Source organism: Pseudophryne corroboree, chromosome 1 (assembly GCF_028390025.1).
Source record: "Pseudophryne corroboree isolate aPseCor3 chromosome 1, aPseCor3.hap2, whole genome shotgun sequence".
Classification (NCBI taxonomy): Eukaryota; Metazoa; Chordata; class Amphibia; order Anura; family Myobatrachidae; genus Pseudophryne; species Pseudophryne corroboree.
Genome location: NC_086444.1, coordinates 1,045,534,264 through 1,045,556,894, shown reverse-complemented (window position 1 = coordinate 1,045,556,894; position 22,631 = coordinate 1,045,534,264). Strand labels below are relative to the sequence as shown.

Genomic DNA, 22,631 nt, shown 5'->3' with positions numbered 1-22,631 from the left:
GTAAAGTGGTCAGGCACATTACTAGAGGATTTAGATAAAATGGATAGAACTGACATTGAACTGTTGTTACGTAACATACAGGATTCTGCGGGGTTCATGGTGGAGTCCATGAAAGGACCTGGGTACGCTGAATGCAAGGATATCTTCCATGTCGGTCTCAGCTCGCAGGGGACTCTGGCTCTGGGAGTCGTCCACCCTGGATTCCGGAGTACAGGATATTGTGTCCCAGGGGTACAGACTGGAGTTTCAAGAATACTTGCCTCACCGATTGTTCAAATCAGGCTTACCAGCTTTGCTGACAGACAGGGCTATCCTACAGGAAGCCATCCAAAAATTGGAAAAGTCGGAGGTCATTGTTCCAGTTCCACCTCATATGCAAAACATGGGTTACTATTCAAACCTTTTCGTGGTACTGAAACCGGATGGTTCGGTCAAACCGATTTTGAACTTGAAATCACTAAACCCCTATCTAAGGAAGTTCAAGTTCAAAATAGAATCTCTGAGAGCGGTGATCTCAGGTCTGGAGGAGGGGTAGTTTCTGGTATCACTGGATATCAAGGATGCGTACCTCCACATTCCGATTTGGCCTCCGCATCAGGCTTATCTCAGATTTGCACTGTTAGACCGTCACTATCTGTTTCAGGCACTGCCATTCGGTCTCTCCACGGCACCGAGGGTGTTCACCAAGGTGATGGCAGAGATGATGATTCTCCTACGCAGATGGGGAGTGAACATAATTCCATATATGGACGATCTGCTGATAAAGGCATCATCCAGGGAGAAACTGTTGCAGTCCATTGCTTTCACGTCTCGTCTGGTCAGGGACCATGGTTGGATCCTGAACCTTCCAAAGTCACATTTGGAGCCGATAAGGAGATTGTCTTTCCTGGGGATGATCCTCGACACGGAAGTGCAGAGGGTGTTTCTACCGGTGGGGAAAGCATTGGTGATACAAGCAATGGTCCGTGATGTCCTTATGCCAGCCCGGGTATCGATTCATTAGTGCATTCGCCTTCTGGGGAGGATGGTTGCCTATTACGAGGCTCTACAGTTCGGAAGATTTCGGATCCTTCCAACTGGATCTCCTAGACAAGTGGTCGGGTTCTCATCTACATATGCACCTGAAGATAAGTTGTCCACGAAAGCAAGGATTTCACTCCTCTGGTGGCTACAAATGCTTCACCTTCTGGAGGGCCGCAGGTTTGGGATTCAGGACTGGATCCTTCTAACCACGGATGCAAGTCTCAAGGGATGGGGCGCAGTCACTCAAGGGGAAATCTTCCAAGGAAGGTGGTCAAATCTGGAATCCAGTCTTCCAATAAACATTCTGGATCTAAGAGCCGTGTACAACGGTCTTCTCCAAGCGATACACCTTCTGCAAGATCACGCCATTCAAGTACAGTCGGACAGTGTGACGACGGTAGCCTACATAAACCGACAGGGAGGAACGAAGAGCAGAGCTGTAATGTCAGAGGTAACAAGAATTATCCTCTGGGCAGAAAAGCACGCGTTGGCACTGTCAGCGATTTTCATTCCGGGAATGGACAACTGGGAAGCGAACTTCCTCAGCAGACACGATCTCCATCCAGGAGAGTGGGGCTTCCATCCGGAGCTGTTCACGGAGGTGACAGATCTTTGAGGTGTACCTCAAATAGACCTGATGGCCTCCCGTCTCAGCAAGAAGCTTCGGAGGTATTGTTCCAGGTCAAGAGACCCGCATGCAGTGGCGGTGGACGCCCTGGTAACTCTGTGGGTGTTCCAGTCGGTGTACGGTTTTCCTCCACTTCCACTGATTGCAAGGATTCTAAAGCTCATAAGGAGAACAAGACTTCAGGCAATCCTCATTGCTCCGGACTGGCCAAGAAGGGCTTGGTACACGGATCTTCTGGATCTACTGTTGGAAGATCCGACGCCTCTTCCTTTTCGGGAGCATTTGATGCAGCAAGGGCTGTTAGCTTATCAAGACTTACCGCTGCTATGTTTGACGGCATGGAGGTTAAACACCAGATATTAGCTCGGAAGGGCATTCCGAACAATGTTATTCCTACCCTGATACAGGCTAGGAAAGAAGTAACGTCTACACATTACCATTGCATTTGGAAAAAGTATGTATCTTGGTGTGAATCCAAGAAGTTTCCTACTGTGGAGTTTCAGCTTGGACGGTTTCTCCTCTTCCTGCAAGCAGGTGTGGATATAAGCCTGAGGTTGGGATCCATGAAGGTCCAGATTTCGGCCTTATCCATCTTCTTCCAAAAACAGCTGGTTTCCCTCCCTGAGGTTCAGACTTTCTTGAAAGGGGTTCTGCATATCTAGCCTCCCTTTGTGCCGACTTCGGCACACTGGGATCTTAACGAGGTGTTGCAGTTCCTCCATTCGGATTGGTTCGAGCCTCTACAGGAGGTTGAGGTCAAGTTTCTCACGTGGGAAGCTGTCACTTTGTTGTCCTTAGCTTCTGCTAGACGTGTGTCGGAGTTGGGGGCTTTGTCTTGTAAAAGCCCCTACTTGGTCTTCCATGAAGATAGAGCTGAGCTCCGGACACATCAGCAGTTACTTCCGAAGGTTGTGTCGCATTTCATATCAAACAACCTATTGTGGTGCCAGTTGCTACTGACTCCGCAATGTCATGAAAGTCCTTGGATGTTGTAAGGAATATGGAAATCTATGTTAAGAGGACTGCTTATCACAGAAAATTTGTTTGTCCTGTATGATCCCAAGAAACTTGGGTATCCTCCTTCTAAGCAGACAATATCTCGCTGGATCAGGTTCACTATCCAGCATGCGTACTCTACGGCAGGATTTCTTTGTCCAAAATCGGTTAAGGCCCACTCTACTCGTTAGTTTGGTACTTCCTGGGCGGCTGCCCGAGGTTTCTCGGATTTACAGCTTTGTCGAGCGGCTACTTGGTCTGGGTCGAACACGTTTGCGAAGTTCCTACAAGTTCGATACTTTGGCCTCTTAGGACTTAAAGTTTGGGAGTTCAGTACTGCAGGAGCCTCCGCGCTCTCCCTCCCGTTCTGGGAGCTTTGGTACATCCCCATGGTACTAATGTGGACCCCAGCATCCTCTAGGGTGTTAGAGAAAATAGGAGTTTACCTACCGGTAAATGCTTTTCTCGTAGTTCGTACAGGATACTGGGCGCTCGCCCAGTGCTTCGTTATCCTGCAGTAGTTACTTGGTTCAGTACTGCTTTGTTCTTAGTTATGTACTGTTCAGTAATGTTATTCAGCTGTTGCTGAGTTTTCAAGCTAGTTAGCTTGGTTTGCCTTGTTTGTGTGAGCTGGTGTGAATCTCGTCACTATCTGTGTAAAATCCTTCTTTCTTAGTTATCCGTCTCCTCGTGCACAGTTTCTAGAAGGAGTCTGGTAGGAGGGGCACAGAGGGATGAGCCAGTCCACACTATTAAACTCTTTAAGTGCCAGTGGCTCCTAGTGGACCCGTCTATACCCCATGGTACTAATGTGGACCCCAGCATCCTCTACGGACTACGTGAAAATCCTATCTCTCCTCCCCCCCCGTACTTTTTATTATGGTTTAATCAGTGTTTAATAATTGTTGGTTCCACAGGTTCCCCGCAGAGGGTTTTGGATCAAAGGAGTATAGGTTCATCTGCCTCTGCACCACCGGCATTTGACAATAGGGCACCAAACAGCCCAGGCACAGCGGCTCCTTATCCTTCTGCCACTTTTATGAATGATAGCGACGATGAAGAAAATCAAAATCCAGCTGAGAAACTGAAGTATGTATTTTTATGGAGTCGCCACTTCAATGTAAAATAAGCCACTGTTTAACACCCTTTTTCAAGTGTCCACACAAAACATTGGGGCATATTAACCTGGTGAATTGATAAAGCAGTGATAAGCGGAAGGTGATATCGCACCAGCCAATCATTATGGATTTGAAAAATAGCAGTAAGGAGCCGATGCGTTATCACATTGCACTTATCACTGCTTTATCACTTCTTTATTCCTTCCCCAGGCTTAATACATCTTCCCCAGAAATTGATGTGTAAGACTGTGGGTTGTGGACCATGGAGTCCGTTCTAATTGTACATGTAGTTGAAAATAGAATTACGTACATCTTTCCATTGTTAATGTCCAGGCAGGGAACATAAGTTAATATATAACCTCTATTCTCCATCACATTTCAAACTAAGGGAGGGCAGACCATTATAGACACATCTGCCAGTGTAAACAGCTTGACCACTTCAATGAGTAATAATAATTTTATTTATATAATGCTTTTCACTAATAGGACTGTACGTACTTTGCAGATACCATGAGCATCATACAAAAGTTTAGATTTGCATAAAACACAGAAGCCGTGAATATAATAGACTGGGGAAGCGTCCATTTTAAGTCTTCACTTCAATAGATTATTCATCCTATCAATAAAGGATTCATGCAGCCATTTTCGTAGCACTAAATAGCATTACCCTGTACAGTATAGGCAATGCCTGGAATAATGACACATAATAGGGGAGATACAGAATACTAAAGCCATATACATGATCCTTACAATTTTAGCAGAACTTATGCTTTGTTTATCCCACATACGAGTATTCGTCAAGGCAGCCATCTTCAGCACACTTCATAGTCTACAATGTGGGAGATGAGCAATGCACGGAACTAAAACATGGGTGAAATGAAAGCGACTAACAGGAAACTCACTGCATAAATTGTCCTATTTGTTCATCCTTACCGTGAAAGTGCCAAGCAGGGCGCACTATATAGGTTATAGTGGGCAGGACGAACTATTCACGGAAGTGTAACATGTAGTGGGGAATTTCAGAAAAAAGTACATTAAGTTGAAGTGGGTTAAGATATTGTGTAAGTGGTATTGGGAAGGGGAAGAGAGGGGAGGAATGGTAGAATATGGGGTCAAGGATGTGGATGTATGGAGAGGCAGGATGCAGTCAGTGAGGGGAAATCAGTTGACAACGGGATACTGAAAATGGGATGCAATGATTTCTATAGAATTCACTTCGTCTTTTTTCTCGTACCTCCGGAGCAAGCCTGTCCCCCCCCCCCCCCCCCCTTCCTAAAACCATTAATTTTAGGAGAAATCACTGAGACATGCTGTGGCACCCCGGCAGAAGCCACCCCAAGGACTATTAAAGCAATCGTAAGTTATCAGATTAATTAGTCTGTAATTACTCGCCTTCCGAAGTGTTGTCTTCTGCATTCAGCGTCGGGAACCGGGTCTTCTGCAGCAGTGTTGAGTATGTGGTGTCAGTGTGTATGAGTGTGTGACGTCTGCCCATGTGTAGTTTATACCCTCCCCCGGAGGCAGCGACTGGGAGAACTACATCTCCTAGCAGCCCCCTTCCCTTTGTAAATATGTAGGGGAGACCACCGGGAGCTGCGGGGACCACCGATGGGACCAATTCATGTTATTATTATTTTTTTTCATGTGCCCCAGGGTTTTCAGAGCTGCAACTTTTTATTTTTATTTTCATTGGATCCTGCGGGTATCAGGGGAGCGCATACCCATGGTAATCCAAAAATAAGCCTTTTTTTTTTTTTTTTTTTTTTTGCACCTTGCTAAACCTTGTTCCCAGTTGAATTCCCCCCAGTGTATCGTAGAACAAAGTACATAGTTAAATAGATTAATAACAGAGGTGCCATACTGCAAAATGGGTGAGGACAGGATGCAGTAATAGCTCATTTAAAGCAACTATGTGTACAAGGTAAAGTTGCAGAAGGTGAAATTAAGGAGTAGTAACATTATTATTATTATTATTATTACTACCAGTTATTTATATAGCGCACACACATTCCGCAGCACTTTACAGATAATATTTGGCCATTCACATCACCCCGTCCAGTAGTGCTTACAATCTATATTCCCTGGGTCTGGGACTCCAGGTCGACAACAAAAAGGTCGACACACCTTAGGTCGACGCCAGTTAGTCGACACACCTTAGGTCGACATGGACAAAAGGTCGACATGGAAACGGGTCGACGTGAGTTTTTAATGTTTTTTTGGTGTCGTTTTCTTCGTAGAGTGGCCGGGAACCCAAATTAGTGCACCGCGTCCCCTCGCATGGCTCGCCATGCTTCGGGCATGGTGCCTCCGCTTCGCTCGGCACAGATTACCGTTCCATTCGTAGTCCACGTGGATCGTTAAGTATGAAAAGGTTCCAAAAAAGATTATTTTTTTTTTAAAAACTCATGTCGACCTTTTCCCATGCCGACCTTGTTCCTGTCGACCTTTTGTCCACGTCGACCTTGTCCCTGTCGACCGTTTGTCCACGTCGACCTTAGGCGTGTCGACCAATTGGTGTCGACCTAAGGTGTGTCGACCTTTGTGTTGTCGACCTGGAGTCCGGATACCATATTCCCTACCCCATGTACACGTGCGCACATTCACCCAAGGGTTGATTTTGTTTGGAGACAATTAACCTACCAGTATATTTTAGTATTGTGGGAGGAATCCGGAGCACTCAGCGGAATCCCACGCAAGCACAGGGAGAATAAACAAACTCCACATACAGGGTTTGTAATATTTTGGGAACTTGTGTCAAACGGGTACTGGAAGGTACTGTCCAAATCCACTTCAAACTCCTCTCCGGTTCTGACTCTGCACCCTTGAAATCTCATCCATAACATGCAGCCTTCATAATGGCTGTTTGCTGGTCTTGAAAGTTATGGTTTTAAACATTACACACTGGATCAGCTGGCACAGGGGATGGTGTGTTTCATCAGTATGTTCAGCAGCTCATTTTCAGTGGGGATGTTTTGAAGATAGGATCACAGTTGCATACTATTGGTCAGTCTGTACAAATTGTATTCTGTGCCACCCTCAGGCATTCCAGCTCTGGGGACAATACCTCCGGAGCTTGCTGTGTGTGGTACTCAAACAACTTGCCTTTAAGAGAAGGATATGGAAAGATGATACTTTATTGTTACTTTGTGCTTATGTTACTTTCAATGTGTTCATATTTACAGTTTTCTTATTTTAAAGTACAAAGCTGTAAACAATAAAAAATAAAACAATTGTGATTGCTCAAAGGGAGTTACTCCCTATCCTACCCATTAATGTAACATTTTTGTAATTGGTGTTTTGGTTTTTTAACCTTAATGTGTCCTAACTTTCTACAATGAAGCTAAACCCACTGCATGTGCTTCAGATATTCTTACACTTTTGTAATCATATCCTATTTTCTTTACCGTTTAAGAAAATTGAAAGAAGTTCGTAAAAGGCTTAATGAGCTACGGGACTTGGTCCGGTATTATGAGCAGACATCTGATATGATGACTGATGCAGTAAATGAGAACATTAAGGATGATGAGGAAGAGGAAACTGAAGATTCATGGGTTGAATCTGACCAGGAAGTGAATCAACCAGTTATTAACATAAGGTAAAAACACTTGAACAATTAGCAGTGATTTGCATCACAAGTACATTGCCATCACGTATGCATGTGTACACTCCTTGCACTCTCTGGTGCACCTTCCATTCCTGGTGTTTTTAGATTACGTGCATAATGATGAGTCCATTGCAGTACCTCTTTTCATTTATATTTCTCTGACGTCCTAGTGGATGCTGGGAACTCCGTAAGGACCATGGGGAATAGCGGCTCCGCAGGAGACTGGGCACAAAAGTAAAGCTTTAGGACTACCTGGTGTGCACTGGCTCCTCCCCCTATGACCCTCCTCCAAGCCTCAGTTAGATTTTTGTGCCCGTCCGAGAAGGGTGCACACTAGGGGCTCTCCTGAGCTTCTTAGTGAAAGTTTAGTTTTAGGTTTTTTATTTTCAGTGAGACCTGCTGGCAACAGGCTCACTGCATCGAGGGACTAAGGGGAGAAGAAGCGAACTCACCTGCGTGCAGAGTGGATTGGGCTTCTTAGGCTACTGGACACCATTAGCTCCAGAGGGACCGAACACAGGCCCAGCCTCGGAGTCCGGTCCCAGAGCCGCGCCGCCGGCCCCCTTACAGAGCCAGAAGCAAGAAGAGGTCCAGAAAATCGGCGGCAGAAGACATCCTGTCTTCACCAAGGTAGCGCACAGCACTGCAGCTGTGCGCCATTGCTCCTCAGCACACTTCACACTTCGGTCACTGAGGGTGCAGGGCGCTAGGGGGGGGCGCCCTGAGCAGCAATAAAAACACCTTGGCTGGCGAAAATACATCACATATAGCCCCCAGGGCTATATGGATGAATTTTAACCCCGGCCAGATTCCACAGAAAAACGGGAGAAAAGGCCGCCGAGAAGGGGGCGGAGCCTATCTCCTCAGCACACTGGCGCCATTTTCTCTCACAGCTCCGTTGGAGGGAAGCTCCCTGGCTCTCCCCTGCAGTTACTACACTACAGAAAGGGGTTAAAAAAGAGAGGGGGGCACTAATTAGGCGCAGTATAACAATACAGCAGCTATAAGGGGAAAAACACTTCTATAAGGTTATCCCTGTATATATATAGCGCTCTGGTGTGTGCTGGCATACTCTCTCCCTCTGTCTCCCCAAAGGGCTAGTGGGGTCCTGTCCTCTATCAGAGCATTCCCTGTGTGTGTGCTGTGTGTCGGTACGTTGTGTCGACATGTATGAGGAGGAAAATGATGTGGAGGCGGAGAAATTGCCTGTAACAGAGATGTCACCCCCTAGGGAGTCGACACCTGAGTGGATGAGCTTATGGAAGGAATAAGTGACAGTGTCGGCTCTTTACAAAAGATTGATGACATGAGACAGCCGGCGACTCAGCCTGTGCCTGTCCAGGGGTCTCAAAAGCCATCAGGGGCTCTAAAACGCCCGTTACCGCAGATGGCAGATACAGACGCCGACACGGATACTGACTCCAGTGTCGATTAAGAGACGAATGTGACTTCCAGTAGGGCCACACGTTACATGATTGAGGCTATGGAAAATGTTTTTACACATTTCTGATAATACCAGTACCACTAAAAAGGGTATTATGTTGGGTGAGAAAAAACTGCCTGTAGTTTTTCCTGCATCTGAGGAATTAAATGAAGTGTGTGATGATGCGTGGGTTTCCCCCGATAAAAACTGTTAATTCCCAAAAAAGTTATTAGCATCATACCCCTTCCCGCCAGAGGATAGGGCACGTTGGGAAACACCCCCTAGGGTGAATAAAGCGCTCACACGCTTGTCTAAACAGGTGGCTCTACTGTCCCCGGCTACGGCCGCCCTTAAGGAACCTGCTGACAGAAAGCAGTAAAATGTATATACACTCACACGGGTGTGATACTGCGACCAGCAATCGCCTCAGCCTGGATGTGCAGTGCTGGGGTGGCTTGGTCGGATTCCCTGACTGACAATATTGATACCCTAGATAGGGACAGTATATTACTGACTATAGAGCATTTAAAAGATGCATTTCTATATATGCGTGATGCACAGAGGGATATTTGCCGACTGGCATCAAGAGTAAGTGCGCTGTCCATTTCTGCCAGAAGAGGGTTATGGACAAGACAGTGGTCAGGTGATGCTGATTCCAAAAGGCATATGGAAGTATCGCCTTATAAAAGGGAGGAGTTATTTGGGGTAGGTCTAACAGACCTGGTGGCCACGGCAACGGCTGGGAAATCCACATTTTTACCCCAGGTAGCCTCTCAACATAAGAAGACGCCGTATTATCAGGCGCAGTCCTTTGGGCCCCATAAGGGCAAGCGGGCAAAAGGCTCCTCATTTCTGCCCCGTGGCAGAGGGAGAGGAAAAAGGCTGCAGCAAACAGCCAGTTCCCAGGAACAGAAGCCCTCTCCCGTTTTCTGCCAAGTCCTCAGCATGACGCTGGGGCTTTACAAGCGGACTCAGGCACGGTGGGGGCCCGTCTCAAAAATTTCAGCGTGCAGTGGGCTCACTCACAGGTGGACCCCTGGATCCTCCAGGTGGTATCTCAGGGGTACAAATTGGAATTCGAGACGTCTCCCCTTCGCCGTTTCCTAAAGTCTGCTTTACCGACGTCTCCCTCTGACAGGGAGGCGGTATGGGAAGCCATTCACAAGCTGTATTCCCAGCAGGTGATAATCAAGGTATCCCTCCTACAACAGGAAAAGGGGTATTATTCCACGCTGTTTGTGGTACCGAAGCCGGACGGCTCGGTGAGACCTAATTTAAATCTGAAATCCTTGAACACTTACATACAAAGGTTCAAATTCAAGATGGAGTCACTCAGAGCGGTGATTGCAAACCTGGAAGAAGGGGATTATATGGTGTCTCTGGACATCAAGGATACTTATCTCCATGTCCCAATTTACCCTTCTCACCAAGGGTACCTCAGGTTTGTGGTACAGAACTGTCACTATCAGTTTCAGACGCTGCCGTTTGGTTTGTCCACGGCACCCCGGGTCTTTACCAAAGTAATGGCCGAAATGATGATACTCCTTCGAAGGAAGGGAGTTTTAATTATCCCTTACTTGGACGATCTCCGGATAAGGGCAAGATCCAGGGAACAGTTGGTAGTCGGGGTAGCACTATCTCAAGTAGTGTTGCGGCAGCACGGTTGGATTCTTAATATTCCAAAATCGCAGCTGATCCCGACGACACGTCTTCTATTCCTAAGGATGATCCTGGACACAGTCCAGAAAAAGGTGTTTCTCCAGGAGGAGAAAGCCAGGGAGTTATCCGAACTAGTCAGAAACCTCCTAAAACCAGGCCAAGTGTCAGTGCATCAGTGCACAAGGGTCCTGGGAAATAATGGTGGCTTCCTACGAAGCAATTCCATTCGGCAGATTCCACGCAAGAACTTTCCAGTGGGACCTGCTGGAAAAATGGTCCGGATCGCATCTTCAGATGCATCAGCGGATAACCCTGTCACCAAAGACAAGGGTGTCTCTTCTGTGGTGGTTGCAGAGTGCTCATCTTCTAGAGGGCGCAGATTCGGCATTCAGGACTGGGTCCTGGTGACCACGGATGCCAGCCTGCGAGGCTGGGGAGCAGTCACACAGGGAAGAAATTTCCAGGGCTTGTGGTCAAGCCTGGAAACGTCACTTCACATAAATATCTTGGAGCGAAGGGCCATTTACAATGCCCTAAGCCAAGCAAGACCTCTGCTTTAAGGTCAGCCGGTGCTGATCCAGTCGAACAACATCACGGCAGTCGCCCACGTAGACAGACAGGGCGGCACAAGAAGCAGGAGGGCAATGGCAGAAGCTGCAAGGATTTTTCGCTGGGCGGAAAATCATGTGATAGCATTGTCAGCAGTGTTCATTCCGGGAGTGAACAACTGGGAAACAGACTTCCTCAGCAGAAGTCTTCCACATGATTGTAAACCGTTGGGAAAAACCAAAGGTGGACATGATGGCGTCCCGCCTAAACAAAAAATTAGACAGGTATTGCGCCAGGTCAAGGGACCCTCAGGCAATAGCTGTGGACGCTCTGGTAACACCGTGGGTGTACCAGTCAGTGTATGTGTTCCCTCCTCTTCCTCTCTTACCAAAAGTACTGAGAATTATAAGACGGAGGGGAGTAAGAACTATACTCGTGGCTCCGGATTGGCCAAGAAGGACTTGGTACCCGGAACTTCAAGAGATGCTCACGGAGGACCCGTGGCCTCCACCTCTAAGAAGGGACCTGCTCCATCAAGGACCCTGTCTATTCCAAGACTTACCGCGGCTGCGTTTGACGGCAGGGCGGTTGAACGCCGGATCCTGAAAAGGCATTCCGGATGAAGTCATCCCTACCCTGATCAAAGCCAGGAAGGATGTAACCGCAAAGCATTATCACCGCATTTGGCGAAACTATGTTGCGTGGTGCGAGGCCAGTAAGGCCCCGATGGAGGAATTTCAACTAGGTCGATTCCTGCATTTCCTGCAAACAGGAGTGTCTATGGGCCTAAAATTGGGGTCCATTAAGGTTCAAATTTCGGCCCTGTCAATTTTCTTCCAGAAAGAACTAGCTTCAGTTCCTGAAGTTCAGACGTTTGTAAAAGGGGTACTGCATATACAGCCTCCTTTTTGTGCCTCCAGTGGCACCTTGGGATCTCAATGTAGTTTTGGGGTTCCTAAAGTCACAATGGTTTGAACCACTTGAATCTGTGGAGTTAAAATATCTCACATGGAAAGTGGTCATGCTGTTGGCCCTTGCCTCGGCCAGGCGCGTGTCAGAATGGGCGGCTTTATCCTGTAAAAGCCCTTATCTGATCTTCCATTCAGACAGGGCGGAATTGAGGACTCGTCCTCATTTTCTCCCTAAGGTGGTTTCAGCGTTTCATCTGAACCAACCTATTGTGGTACCTGCGGCTACTAGTGACTTGGAGGACTCCAAGTTGTTGGACATAGTCAGGGCCCTGAAAATATATGTTTCCAGGACGGCTGGAGTCAGAAAATCTGACTCGCTGTTTATCCTGTATGCACCCAACAAGTTGGGTGCTCCTGCTTCTAAGCAGACTATTGCTCGTTGGATTTGTAATACAATTCAGCTTGCACATTCTGTGGCAGGCCTGCCACAGCCAAAATCTGTAAAAGCCCATTCCACAAGGAAGGTGGGCTCATCTTGGGCGGCTGCCCGAGGGGTCTCGGCTTTGCAACTTTGCCGAGCAGCTACTTGGTCAGGGGCAAACACGTTTGCAAAATTCTACAAATTTGATACCCTGGCTGAGGAGGACCTGGAGTTCTCTCATTCGGTGCTGCAGAGTCATCCGCACTCTCCCGCCCGTTTGGGAGCTTTGGTATAATCCCCATGGTCCTTACGGAGTTCCCAGCATCCACTAGGACGTCAGAGAAAATAAGAATTTACTTACCGATAATTCTATTTCTCATAGTCCGTAGTGGATGCTGGGCGCCCATCCCAAGTGCGGATTGTCTGCAATACTTGTACATAGTTATTGTTAACTAAATCGGGTTATTGTTGTTGTGAGCCATCTATCCAGAGGCTCCTCTGTTATCATGCTGTTAACTGGGTTCAGATCACAGGTTGTACGGTGTGATTGGTGTGGCTGGTATGAGTCTTACCCGGGATTCATAAATCCTTCCTTATTGTGTACGCTCGTCCGGGCACAGTATCCTAACTGAGGCTTGGAGGAGGGTCATAGGGGGAGGAGCCAGTGCACACCAGGTAGTCCTAAAGCTTTACTTTTGTGCCCAGTCTCCTGCGGAGCCGCTATTCCCCATGGTCCTTACGGAGTTCCCAGCATCCACTACGGACTACGAGAAATAGAATTATCGGTAAGTAAATTCTTATTTTTATTTTGTGTAAGTTACAAATGATGAAAAGGGTACAAAAACATCTCAATGGCAAAAAAAAAAGAAAAAAAAAAGCAGAATATTGAAGGGAAATTAAAAAGATTGGGAAGGATTTTGGCTATCTGGTTCTCAAGGGGACAGAATAAATCATGTCTGATTGATAAGAGGAAACCAGGACAATAGGGCAGAATAATCCAGAGAAGAGGAACGTACATATGTAACAAATAGACAGTTGGATAAGTGAGGAGGGGGGGGAGGTAAGTGTAATCGGCTATTTGTAAAGCCACAGCACCCAAACCTGGTGGAATTTATTTCTGACATGAATATGCTGTAGTGGGTGATCTTTTTCTTACAGGCTATGAACCATATATATATAGATATGTTCTCATACATTATCGCAATGCGACTAGAAGTCACCGGGAGACTGTGCTAATTAATTTAATTAATGTAAATCTATTCGTAGTGCTATGACAGCAGCTATGGTTTTTTCCCATGCAAAGTTCTATTGTGGTGCGTATACAGACTCTATCGCACACAGATATACAAGTGCAACATATCAAATGAATCAATACCGTCTCTTGGTGCGTCCTAGCCATATCACGATGTGACTAAGACGTGTTTTGGGGTTACAAACACAAAAAGGATACCCAGCACTAGCAGAGTTGCTTAGGACTTGGTGTGCTCACACCCTTAAGGACAGCTTCTGGACGTCCCCAGTGTTCCGCTGACATGAAGAAGAAATGCATTAAAATCTTTTCCCCAATCCTATGGGGGACTCTGAATGCCTTCCTTCACACTACTCTCCTATTTCTGTACTGTTCGGTAACTGTTATGCCCTAGTTAGGTTTAATTTGACAGTATTTCTCTCCTTTCTTGCGCACTCTTTGTGCTTTCAGTTTAAAAAAAAAACTGAGCATAGTAGGCAGCCACTACTCAGTGTTCTGGTGTCCCCAATCGGTTTGGAGAAAAAAATATTTGTCAAATTAATCTTGAAATTGTAATTAAATTTGGTAATGTAGTGGTCATAACATCTTAGTGGTCAAGGTATCCAACTCCCGAAGAACCCATCTTAATTTAGGATTAATATTTTCCTCCTCCAAACGTTGCTGTATTATGCTGGGTCCAGAAACGAAGAATCCAAGTACATTGTTAGAGAGCTGTTTTTATATTATGAGCGCTCTGCTCTGACCAGTATCACCAATACCTAATTGATGCCCCAGAATGCCACATTTACACTTGCTATGATGGAAGCAGAACACAGAGGTTTCTAAGAATGTGTTTAATGATGAAGTGAATAAAGGATAATATGGCAGATTATGAAAGGAAGTGTAATAATATAGAATTGAGAATTGATGTTGATGCAGGAAGTAGTTATTGCTGATGTCTATGGATAGCAGCTTTAATTATTATTACGACGGTGAGGTGATTGGTGATGAAGACTGATACATGATGGGTGATAATAACAAAGGGGACATGTTAAGAAGGGGAGGATGATAAAAGGGGGTTATGTGTGTGCTATGCTGTAGGCAGTAATGTTGCTGTGAGGGAGGGGAGTATGGAGTTGAGTTTAGAGTAGTGAGATGAGGAGGATTGATGCAGAGCTAGAAGTATAATGTTTAGAGATGTGTGTTGAAGTAAGTGTAATGTTTTTAAGCGAGATGGTGGTGGTGCAGTATTTATATGAACTGCTACGTTAACTAATTTAAAAATTCAAACATGTTCTAGGCTCATCAGTTATTAGTGTTTTTGGTTTCTAAAAAATAGTCTCAGATTAATGTTGATTATTAAAGAGCAAAATCTAAAAATATAAAGGTAAACTACCTTAATATAACCTTATAATTAACTGTAGCCATCTGTGCACAGGTTGAAGATTGGCACATGTTTATATTTTTGGTAATATTTGTCTTCTACAGAAATCCACAGCATTTGAGTAGCTGGGGGCCAGTGAATAGCATCACTAATTCACAATGTGGAACAAATAACAGAGATGAAAGGCCGCTTAATACGGACTGCGAAATAAATAACAGATCTGCAGCTAATTTAAGAAGCTTCAATGCGTCCTCTGCATTAGGTATGCTTTACTGAAATGTATTGTCTGTGAGTTTGACTCTATTATTTTGGCATTCACTGAATGCCCTGATGTACTGTTTGTGTAAGCTTTTTCCAATAATATATTATCTCTGATTTGAAGGTGACTTTTAAAATGTTCTTCACATCCTAATCTTATACGTCATTCCATTTTGTTTTAAAAATGTATTTTTATATTTTGCATTTTTTGCTTTAATACATTCTGCATTTAACTATAATAGCTCCAACAGAAGTAGCATCCTTATGTGAGTGTATGTTTTCATTTCTGTATACTTTTAGATTGCCTGTACAATAGGGAAACTGAAGATAAAGGGCGTGATGTTGAATTGGAGGAGGAGGATGATGATGATGTAGAGGAAGACCAAGAGAGTGCAGTATCCCTCTCTAGCCGGAGCAGTGTCTCAGAAGACGCTCGACATGATGAATTTGAAGAAAAATTTAACCGTCTTATAGCAGCTAAGCAGAAACTGAGACAACTGCAGGAGCTTGTTGTAATGGTATGTTTACCTGGTTTTGTTTTCATTAATTGTTAATGGAGGTTATTGTTGAATATAAACTTGTACCTTAATGTTCTAGGCAATAGAGTTCACCTCAATCTACCAGCTATCTTTTTCTCATACATCCTAGAGGATGCTGGGGTCCACTTCAGTACCATGGGGTTTAGACGGTTCCGCAGGAGCCATGGGCACTTTATGACTGTTCAAGGGTGTGAACTGGCTCCTCCCTCTATGCCCCTCCTCCAGACCTCAGTTTAGAAAATGTGCCCAGGGAGACTGGATGCACTCCAGGGGAGCTCTACTGAGTTTCTCTGAAAAGACTTAGGTTTTTTATTTTCAGGGAGAACTGCTGGCAACAGTCTCCCTGCTTCGTGGAACTTAGGGGGCAGAAGTAGGAACCAAATTCCTGAATAATTTCATGGCTCTGCTTCTGCTGACAGGACACCATTAGCTCCTGAAGGGAACTGAACGCTAGCTGCGGCTATGTGCTCACTCTCACAGCCCGCCGTCACCCCCCTTACAGAGCCAGAAGTCAGAAGACAGGTGAGTGTAAGAAGAAATCTTCAGACATCCTGACGGCTAAAAGGTACCGCGCAGCGGGCGGGAACGCTGCGCGCCATGCTACCCACACATACACAGGCACTGCTGGGGGGGGGGGGCGGGCATGCATGAAACCTAGAAACTGTCAAAAATAGAGGGCATAAGATGCCGAGGCACAGCCCTACCCCCGCCAGTTTAAATATTGGTATCAAAAGGTCTTAGGAGAAAAGCGCTATTGCGGGGGCGGGGCTTCCTCCTCAGCCAGCCAGCACACTGCTCAGCGCCATTTTCTTCCAGCAAAAGAAGAAACGCTGATCCTCCTCTCCGTTTCTGTTTAGTGTCAGAGTACAAAGAGGAGGTAAAGTGTATATTGTGATATTATGGAAATATATGTGTATATATATATATATATATATATATATATATATATAGAGAGAGAGAGAGTGGAAAGCCTCTGTGTACAAAGTACACGACACAGGGATTTTTTATTTAAGCGCTGAGTTCTGGACTGGCAATTAATTTCTGTGTCCCTCTGACAGATTTTACTGTGGGTCTGTCCCCTATAAGCCCGGAGTGTCTGTGGTGTGATTGTGCACGTGTGTGACATGTCTGAGGCAGGGAGCTCTTCCTCTGTGGGAGCCATGTTAGGGACACAGAGTTGTAATATGACACCAAGAGCCTGACTGGGTGAAAGGTTACGTGATAGTGTGAATCATATCAGTAAGAGGTTGGACTGAATCTCATGCAGAAAACTGAAAATAATCTGTTGAAGTGATTTTTAATAGTTCTGCCTTTCATCCACAGGGACCCCTCTGGGTCACATACAATTTGCACAAGTAGTACAAACTGATACCGACATGGATTCCTGTGTCGACACTAGTGATTCCAGGGGAATAGGTCCTAAGTTAGCGAAAAGCATTCAAAACATGTTTTAGCTATAAAGGAGCTGTTAGAAGTTACGAAGCCCCCTCTTTTACCACAGGAGAGGGTTTACTTTAGTAAAGAAGTAATGTAATTTTCCCTCCACCTCATGAGTTGAACAGTCTTGGAGAGAGTCTGATTTAACCTGAATAGAAATTTCAGATTCCCAAAAGGATTTCAGGCAGCTTACCTTTTTCCAAAAGGTGGGAATCACCCAACATTTTAGACGGGGCCCTGTCATAAAAGGAAAAAGGTGTTTCTGCCTGCGCCTGAAATGGCTTCACTTAAGGAGCCGGCAGACCACAAGTTCGTGAGGTGATCTATTAATGTGGCCAGTGGGACACTACTAAGCCCTACCATTGTCTGTGAGTGGGTGAGTAGTGCTGTTGAAAAGTGGTCAGAAAACTTGTCATTAGACATTGACACAATAGATGGAGACGAGATACTCTGTTAGTTCATATCATAGACGCTGCTGCGTACGTGCTAGAAACCCTGAAAGATATTGGTCTCTTGGGATTAAGAAACGCTACCATGGCAATCTCAGCACGGAGGGCGTTGGGGATTAGCCAATGGAATGCTGATGCAGACTCCAAAAGGAATATTGAGGCTCTCCCGTATAAAAATGGTAAAGACCCCACTTTCTTTGTGGGTAAAGGTAGGGGAAAAGGAAATACAGTCCACAGTGTCTCACAGGAGCAGAAATCAACCTCTGCTTATGCCAAATTTTCAGCATGATGCTGGGGCTCCCTTGCGGGAGTCCGCTCAGGTGGGGGCACTTCTGAAACTCTTCAGTCAGTTCTGGGTTCAATCTGGCCTAGACATGTGGGTTGTACAAATAGAGTCCCACGGGTATAAACTGGAGTTTCATGACATTTCCCCAGGCCGTATTTTCGAATCGACTTTACCAGCTTCTGTCCCGGATAGGGAAGTGGTAGCAGCAGCAATACAGTGATTGTGTCAGGATCAAGTCATTGTCCTGGTTCCCTTGTCTCAACAAGGAGAAAGGTTTTTATTCAAGCCTATTTGTAGTTCCGAAGCCGGACGGCTCGGTCAGACCATTTCTAAACCTGAAAAATCTGAATCTCTACCTGCAAAGGTTCAAGTTTAAGTTGGAATCTCTGAGGGCAGTGATTTCCAGTCTGGAGGAGGGGGAATTCATGGTGTCAGTGGACATAAAAGATGCCTACTTACATGTTCCCATTTGTCCTCTGCATCAAGCTTATCTGAGATTCGCAGTACAGGATTGTCATTACCAGTTTCAGACGTTGCCGTTCGGACTCTCCACGGCACCGAGGGTATTCACCAAAGTAATGGTGGAGACGATGGTCCTCCTTCGACTGCAAGGAGTCAATATAATTCCTTATCTGGACGATCTGGATCCGACGACAAAATTGTCCTTTCTCGGGATGATACGGGACACAGAAGTACAGAGGGTATTTCTCTGACGTCCTAGTGGATGCTGGGAACTCCGTAAGGACCATGGGGGATAGCGGGCTCCGAAGGAGGCTGGGCACTCTAGAAAGATTTATGACTACCTGGTGTGCACTGGCCCCTCCCACCATGACCCTCCTCCAAGCCTCAGTTAGATTTTGTGCCCGGCCGAGGTTGGATGCACACTAGGGGCTCTCCTGAGCCCTTAGAAAGAAAGTATAGATTTAGGTTTTTTATTTTCAGTGAGACCTGCTGGCAACAGGCTCACTGCAGCGAGGGACTAAGGGGAGAAGAAGCGAACTCGCCTGCTTGCAGCCGGATTGGGCTTCTTAGGCTACTGGACACCATTAGCTCCAGAGGGATCGACCGCAGGCCCAGTCCTTGGTGTTCGGTCCCGGAGCCGCGCCGCCGTCCCCCTTACAGAGCCAGAAGCAAGAAGAGGTCCGGAAAATCGGCGGCAGAAGACATCAGTCTTCACCAAGGTAGCGCACAGCACTGCAGCTGTGCGCCATTGCTCCTCACACACACTTCACACTCCGGTCACTGAGGGTGCAGGGCGCTGGGGGGGGGCGCCCTGAGAAGCAATTATAACACCTTGGCTGGCAAAAATACCACAATATATAGGCCCAGAGGCTATATATGTGGTAAATACCCCTGCCAGAATCCAGAAAAAAGCGGGAGAATAGTCCGCGTTAAAGGGGCGGAGCTATCTCCTGCAGCACACTGGCGCCATTTCTCCTTCACAGATCCGCTGGAAGGAAGCTCCCTGGCTCTCCCCTGCAGTCTACACTACAGAAAAGGGTAAAAAAAGAGAGGGGGGGCACTAAATTTAGGCGCTGTATAAATTATATAGAAAAAGCAGCTATAGGGGACATAACTCAGTTAGTCCCTGCATTATATGGCGCTCTGGTGTGTGCTGGCATACTCTCACTCTGTCCCCCCAAAGGGCTTTTGTGGGTCCTGTCCTCTGTTGGAGCATTCCTTGTGTGTGTGCGGTGTGTCGGTACGGCTGTGTCGACATGTTTGATGAGGATAATGATGTGGAGACGGAGCAGATGCCTTTAGAAGGGATGTCACCCCCTGCGGGGCAGACACCTGAGTGGTTGAGCTTATGGAAATGAGTGCACGTATAGACTCCTTACATAAGAAATTTGACGACATGCCAAATGTGGGACAGCCGACTTCTCAGCTCGTGCCTGTCCAGGCGTCGCACAGGTCATCAGGGGCTCTAAAACGCCCGCTACCTCAGACCGCAGACCCAGATGTCGACACTGATACTGACACCAGTGTCGACGACGATGAGTCTAACCTGATGCCCACTAAGGCCATTCACTGCATGATTGAGGCAATGAAAAAGGTGTTACACATTTCTGATATAAATACAGGTACCCCTAAAAAGGGTATTATGTTTAAGGATAAAAAACTACCCGTAGTTTTTCCCCCATCAGATGAATTAAATGAAGTGTGTGAAGAAGCGTGGGCTTTCCCTGATAAAAAATTGGTAATTCCGAAGAAGGTACTAATGGCGTTCCCTTTCCCGCCAGAGGATAGGTCACGTTGGGAAACACCTCCTAGGGTGGATAAAGCGCTCACACGTTTGTCTAAAAAGGTGGCACTACCGTCTCCGGATACGGCCGCCCTCAAGGAACCTGCTGATAGAAAGCAGGAGGCGATCCTGAAGTCTGTATATACACACTCAGGCATTATACTTAGGCCAGCTATTGCGTCAGCTTGGATGTGCAGTGCTGCCGCTGCGTGGTCAGATAAACTGTCAGAAAATATTGACACATTAGACAGAGACACGATCCTGTTAACCATAGACCATATAAAAGACTCAGTCTTATATATGAGAGATGCACAGAAGGAAATCTGCCGACTGGCATCTAAAGTTAGTGCATTGTCCATTTCTGCTAGGAGAGGCTTATGGACTCGCCAGTGGACAGGAGATGCAGATTCTAAAAGGCACATGGAAGTGTTGCCATATAAGGGTGAGGAATTATTTGGGGATGGTCTCTCGGACCTAGTTTCCACAGCAACGTCTGGGAAGTCAGCATTTTTACCCCATGTCCCCTCACAGCCTAAGAAGGCGCCGTTTTATCAGGTTCAGTCCTTTCGGACCCAGAAAAACAGGCGTGGAAAAAGCGGGTCTCTTCTATCCAGAGGCAGAGGTAGGGGAAAAAGGCTGCAACAAACAGCAGGTTCCCAGGAGCAAAAGTCCTCCCCCGCTTCTTCTGCCAAGTCCGCCGCATGACGGTGGGGCTCCACAGGCGGAGCCAGGTTCGGTGGGGGGCCGCCTCAAGAATTTCAGCGATCAGTGGGCTCGCTCACAGGTGGATCCCTGGATCCTTCAAATAGTATCTCAGGGGTACAAACTGGAATTCGAGGCGTCTCCACCCCACCGGTTCCTAAAATTTGCCTTGCCGATTGCTCCCTCAGACAGGGAGGCGGTGCTAGCGGCAATTCACAAGCTGTATTCCCAGCAGGTGATAATCAAGGTACCCCTACTTCAAAAAAGGCCGGGGTTACTATTCCACACTATTTGTGGTACCGAAACCGGACGGTTCGGTGAGACCCATTTTAAATTTGAAATCCTTGAACACATACATAAAAAAATTCAAGTTCAAGATGGAATCGCTCAGGGCGGTAATTGCGAGCCTGGAAGAGGGGGATTACATGGTATCCCTGGACATCAAGGATGCTTACTTGCATGTCCCCATTTACCATCCTCACCAGGAGTACCTCAGATTTGTGGTACAGGATTGCCATTACCAATTCCAGACGCTGCTGTTTGGACTGTCCACGGCACCGAGGGTATTTACCAAGGTTATGGCGGAAATGATGATACTCCTTCGAAAAAAGGGAGTTTTAATTATCCCGTACTTGGACGATCTCCTAATAAAAGCGAGGTCCAAGGAACAGTTGTTGGTGGGAGTAGCACTATCTCAGGAGGTGCTGCACCAGCACGGCTGGATTCTGAATATCCCAAAGTCACAGCTGGTTCCGACGACACGGCTACTGTTCCTGGGTATGATTCTGGATACAGTCCAGAAAAAAGTGTTTCTCCCGGAGGAGAAAGCCAGGGAGTTGTCATCTCTAGTCAGAGACCTCCTGAAACCAAAACAGGTATCAGTGCATCGCTGCACGCGGGTCCTGGGAAAGATGGTGGCTTCTTACGAAGCAATTCCCTTCGGCAGGTTCCATGCCAGAATCTTTCAGTGGGACCTGTTGGACCAGTGGTCCGGATCGCATCTTCAGATGCATCGCTTAATAACCCTGTCTCCAAGAACCAGGGTGTCTCTACTGTGGTGGCTGCAGAGTGCCCATCTTCTAGAGGGCCGCAGGTTCGGCATACAGGACTGGGTCCTGGTGACCACGGATGCCAGCCTTCGAGGCTGGGGGGCAGTCACACAGGGAAGAAACTTCCAAGGACTATGGTCGAGTCAGGAGACTTCCCTTCACATAAATATTCTGGAACTAAGGGCCATCTACAATGCCCTAAGTCAAGCAAAATCCCTTCTCCTACACCAGCCGGTGCTGATCCAGTCAGACAACATCACGGCAGTCGCCCATGTAAATCGACAGGGCGGCACAAGAAGCAGGATGGCGATGGCAGAAGCCACAAGAATCCTCCGATGGGCGGAGAATCATGTACTAGCACTGTCAGCAGTGTTCATTCCGGGAGTGGACAACTGGGAAGCAGACTTCCTTAGCAGACACGACCTCCACCCGGGAGAGTGGGGACTTCATCCAGAAGTCTTCCAGATGCTGGTAAACCGTTGGGAAAAACCACAGGTGGACATGATGGCGTCCCGCCTCAAAAAAAAGTTAAAAAGATATTGCGCCAGGTCAAGGGACCCTCAGGCGGTAGCTGTGGACGCTCTAGTGACACCGTGGGTGTACCAGTCGGTTTATGTGTTCCCTCCTCTGCCTCTCATACCAAAGGTATTGAGAATAATAAGAAAGCGAGGAGTAAACACAATTCTCGTGGTTCCGGATTGGCCAAGACGAGCGTGGTACCC

The 22,631-nt window shown here is 46.7% G+C and overlaps 1 protein-coding gene across 10 annotated transcripts in view; it reads left to right on the top strand.

Annotated features, from left to right (window-relative positions):
- Positions 1-22,631, top strand: part of PCM1 (pericentriolar material 1) — a 528,103-nt gene that overhangs the window by 267,374 nt on the left and 238,098 nt on the right. For all 10 annotated transcript variants that reach the window (XM_063920820.1, XM_063920822.1, XM_063920821.1 and 7 more), the window contains 4 exons: positions 3,565-3,736; positions 7,178-7,360; positions 15,049-15,206; positions 15,503-15,720. In XM_063920820.1, coding sequence (XP_063776890.1) covers positions 3,565-3,736; positions 7,178-7,360; positions 15,049-15,206; positions 15,503-15,720 — 731 coding nt within the window. The remainder of the gene's footprint in view (positions 1-3,564; positions 3,737-7,177; positions 7,361-15,048; positions 15,207-15,502; positions 15,721-22,631) is intronic.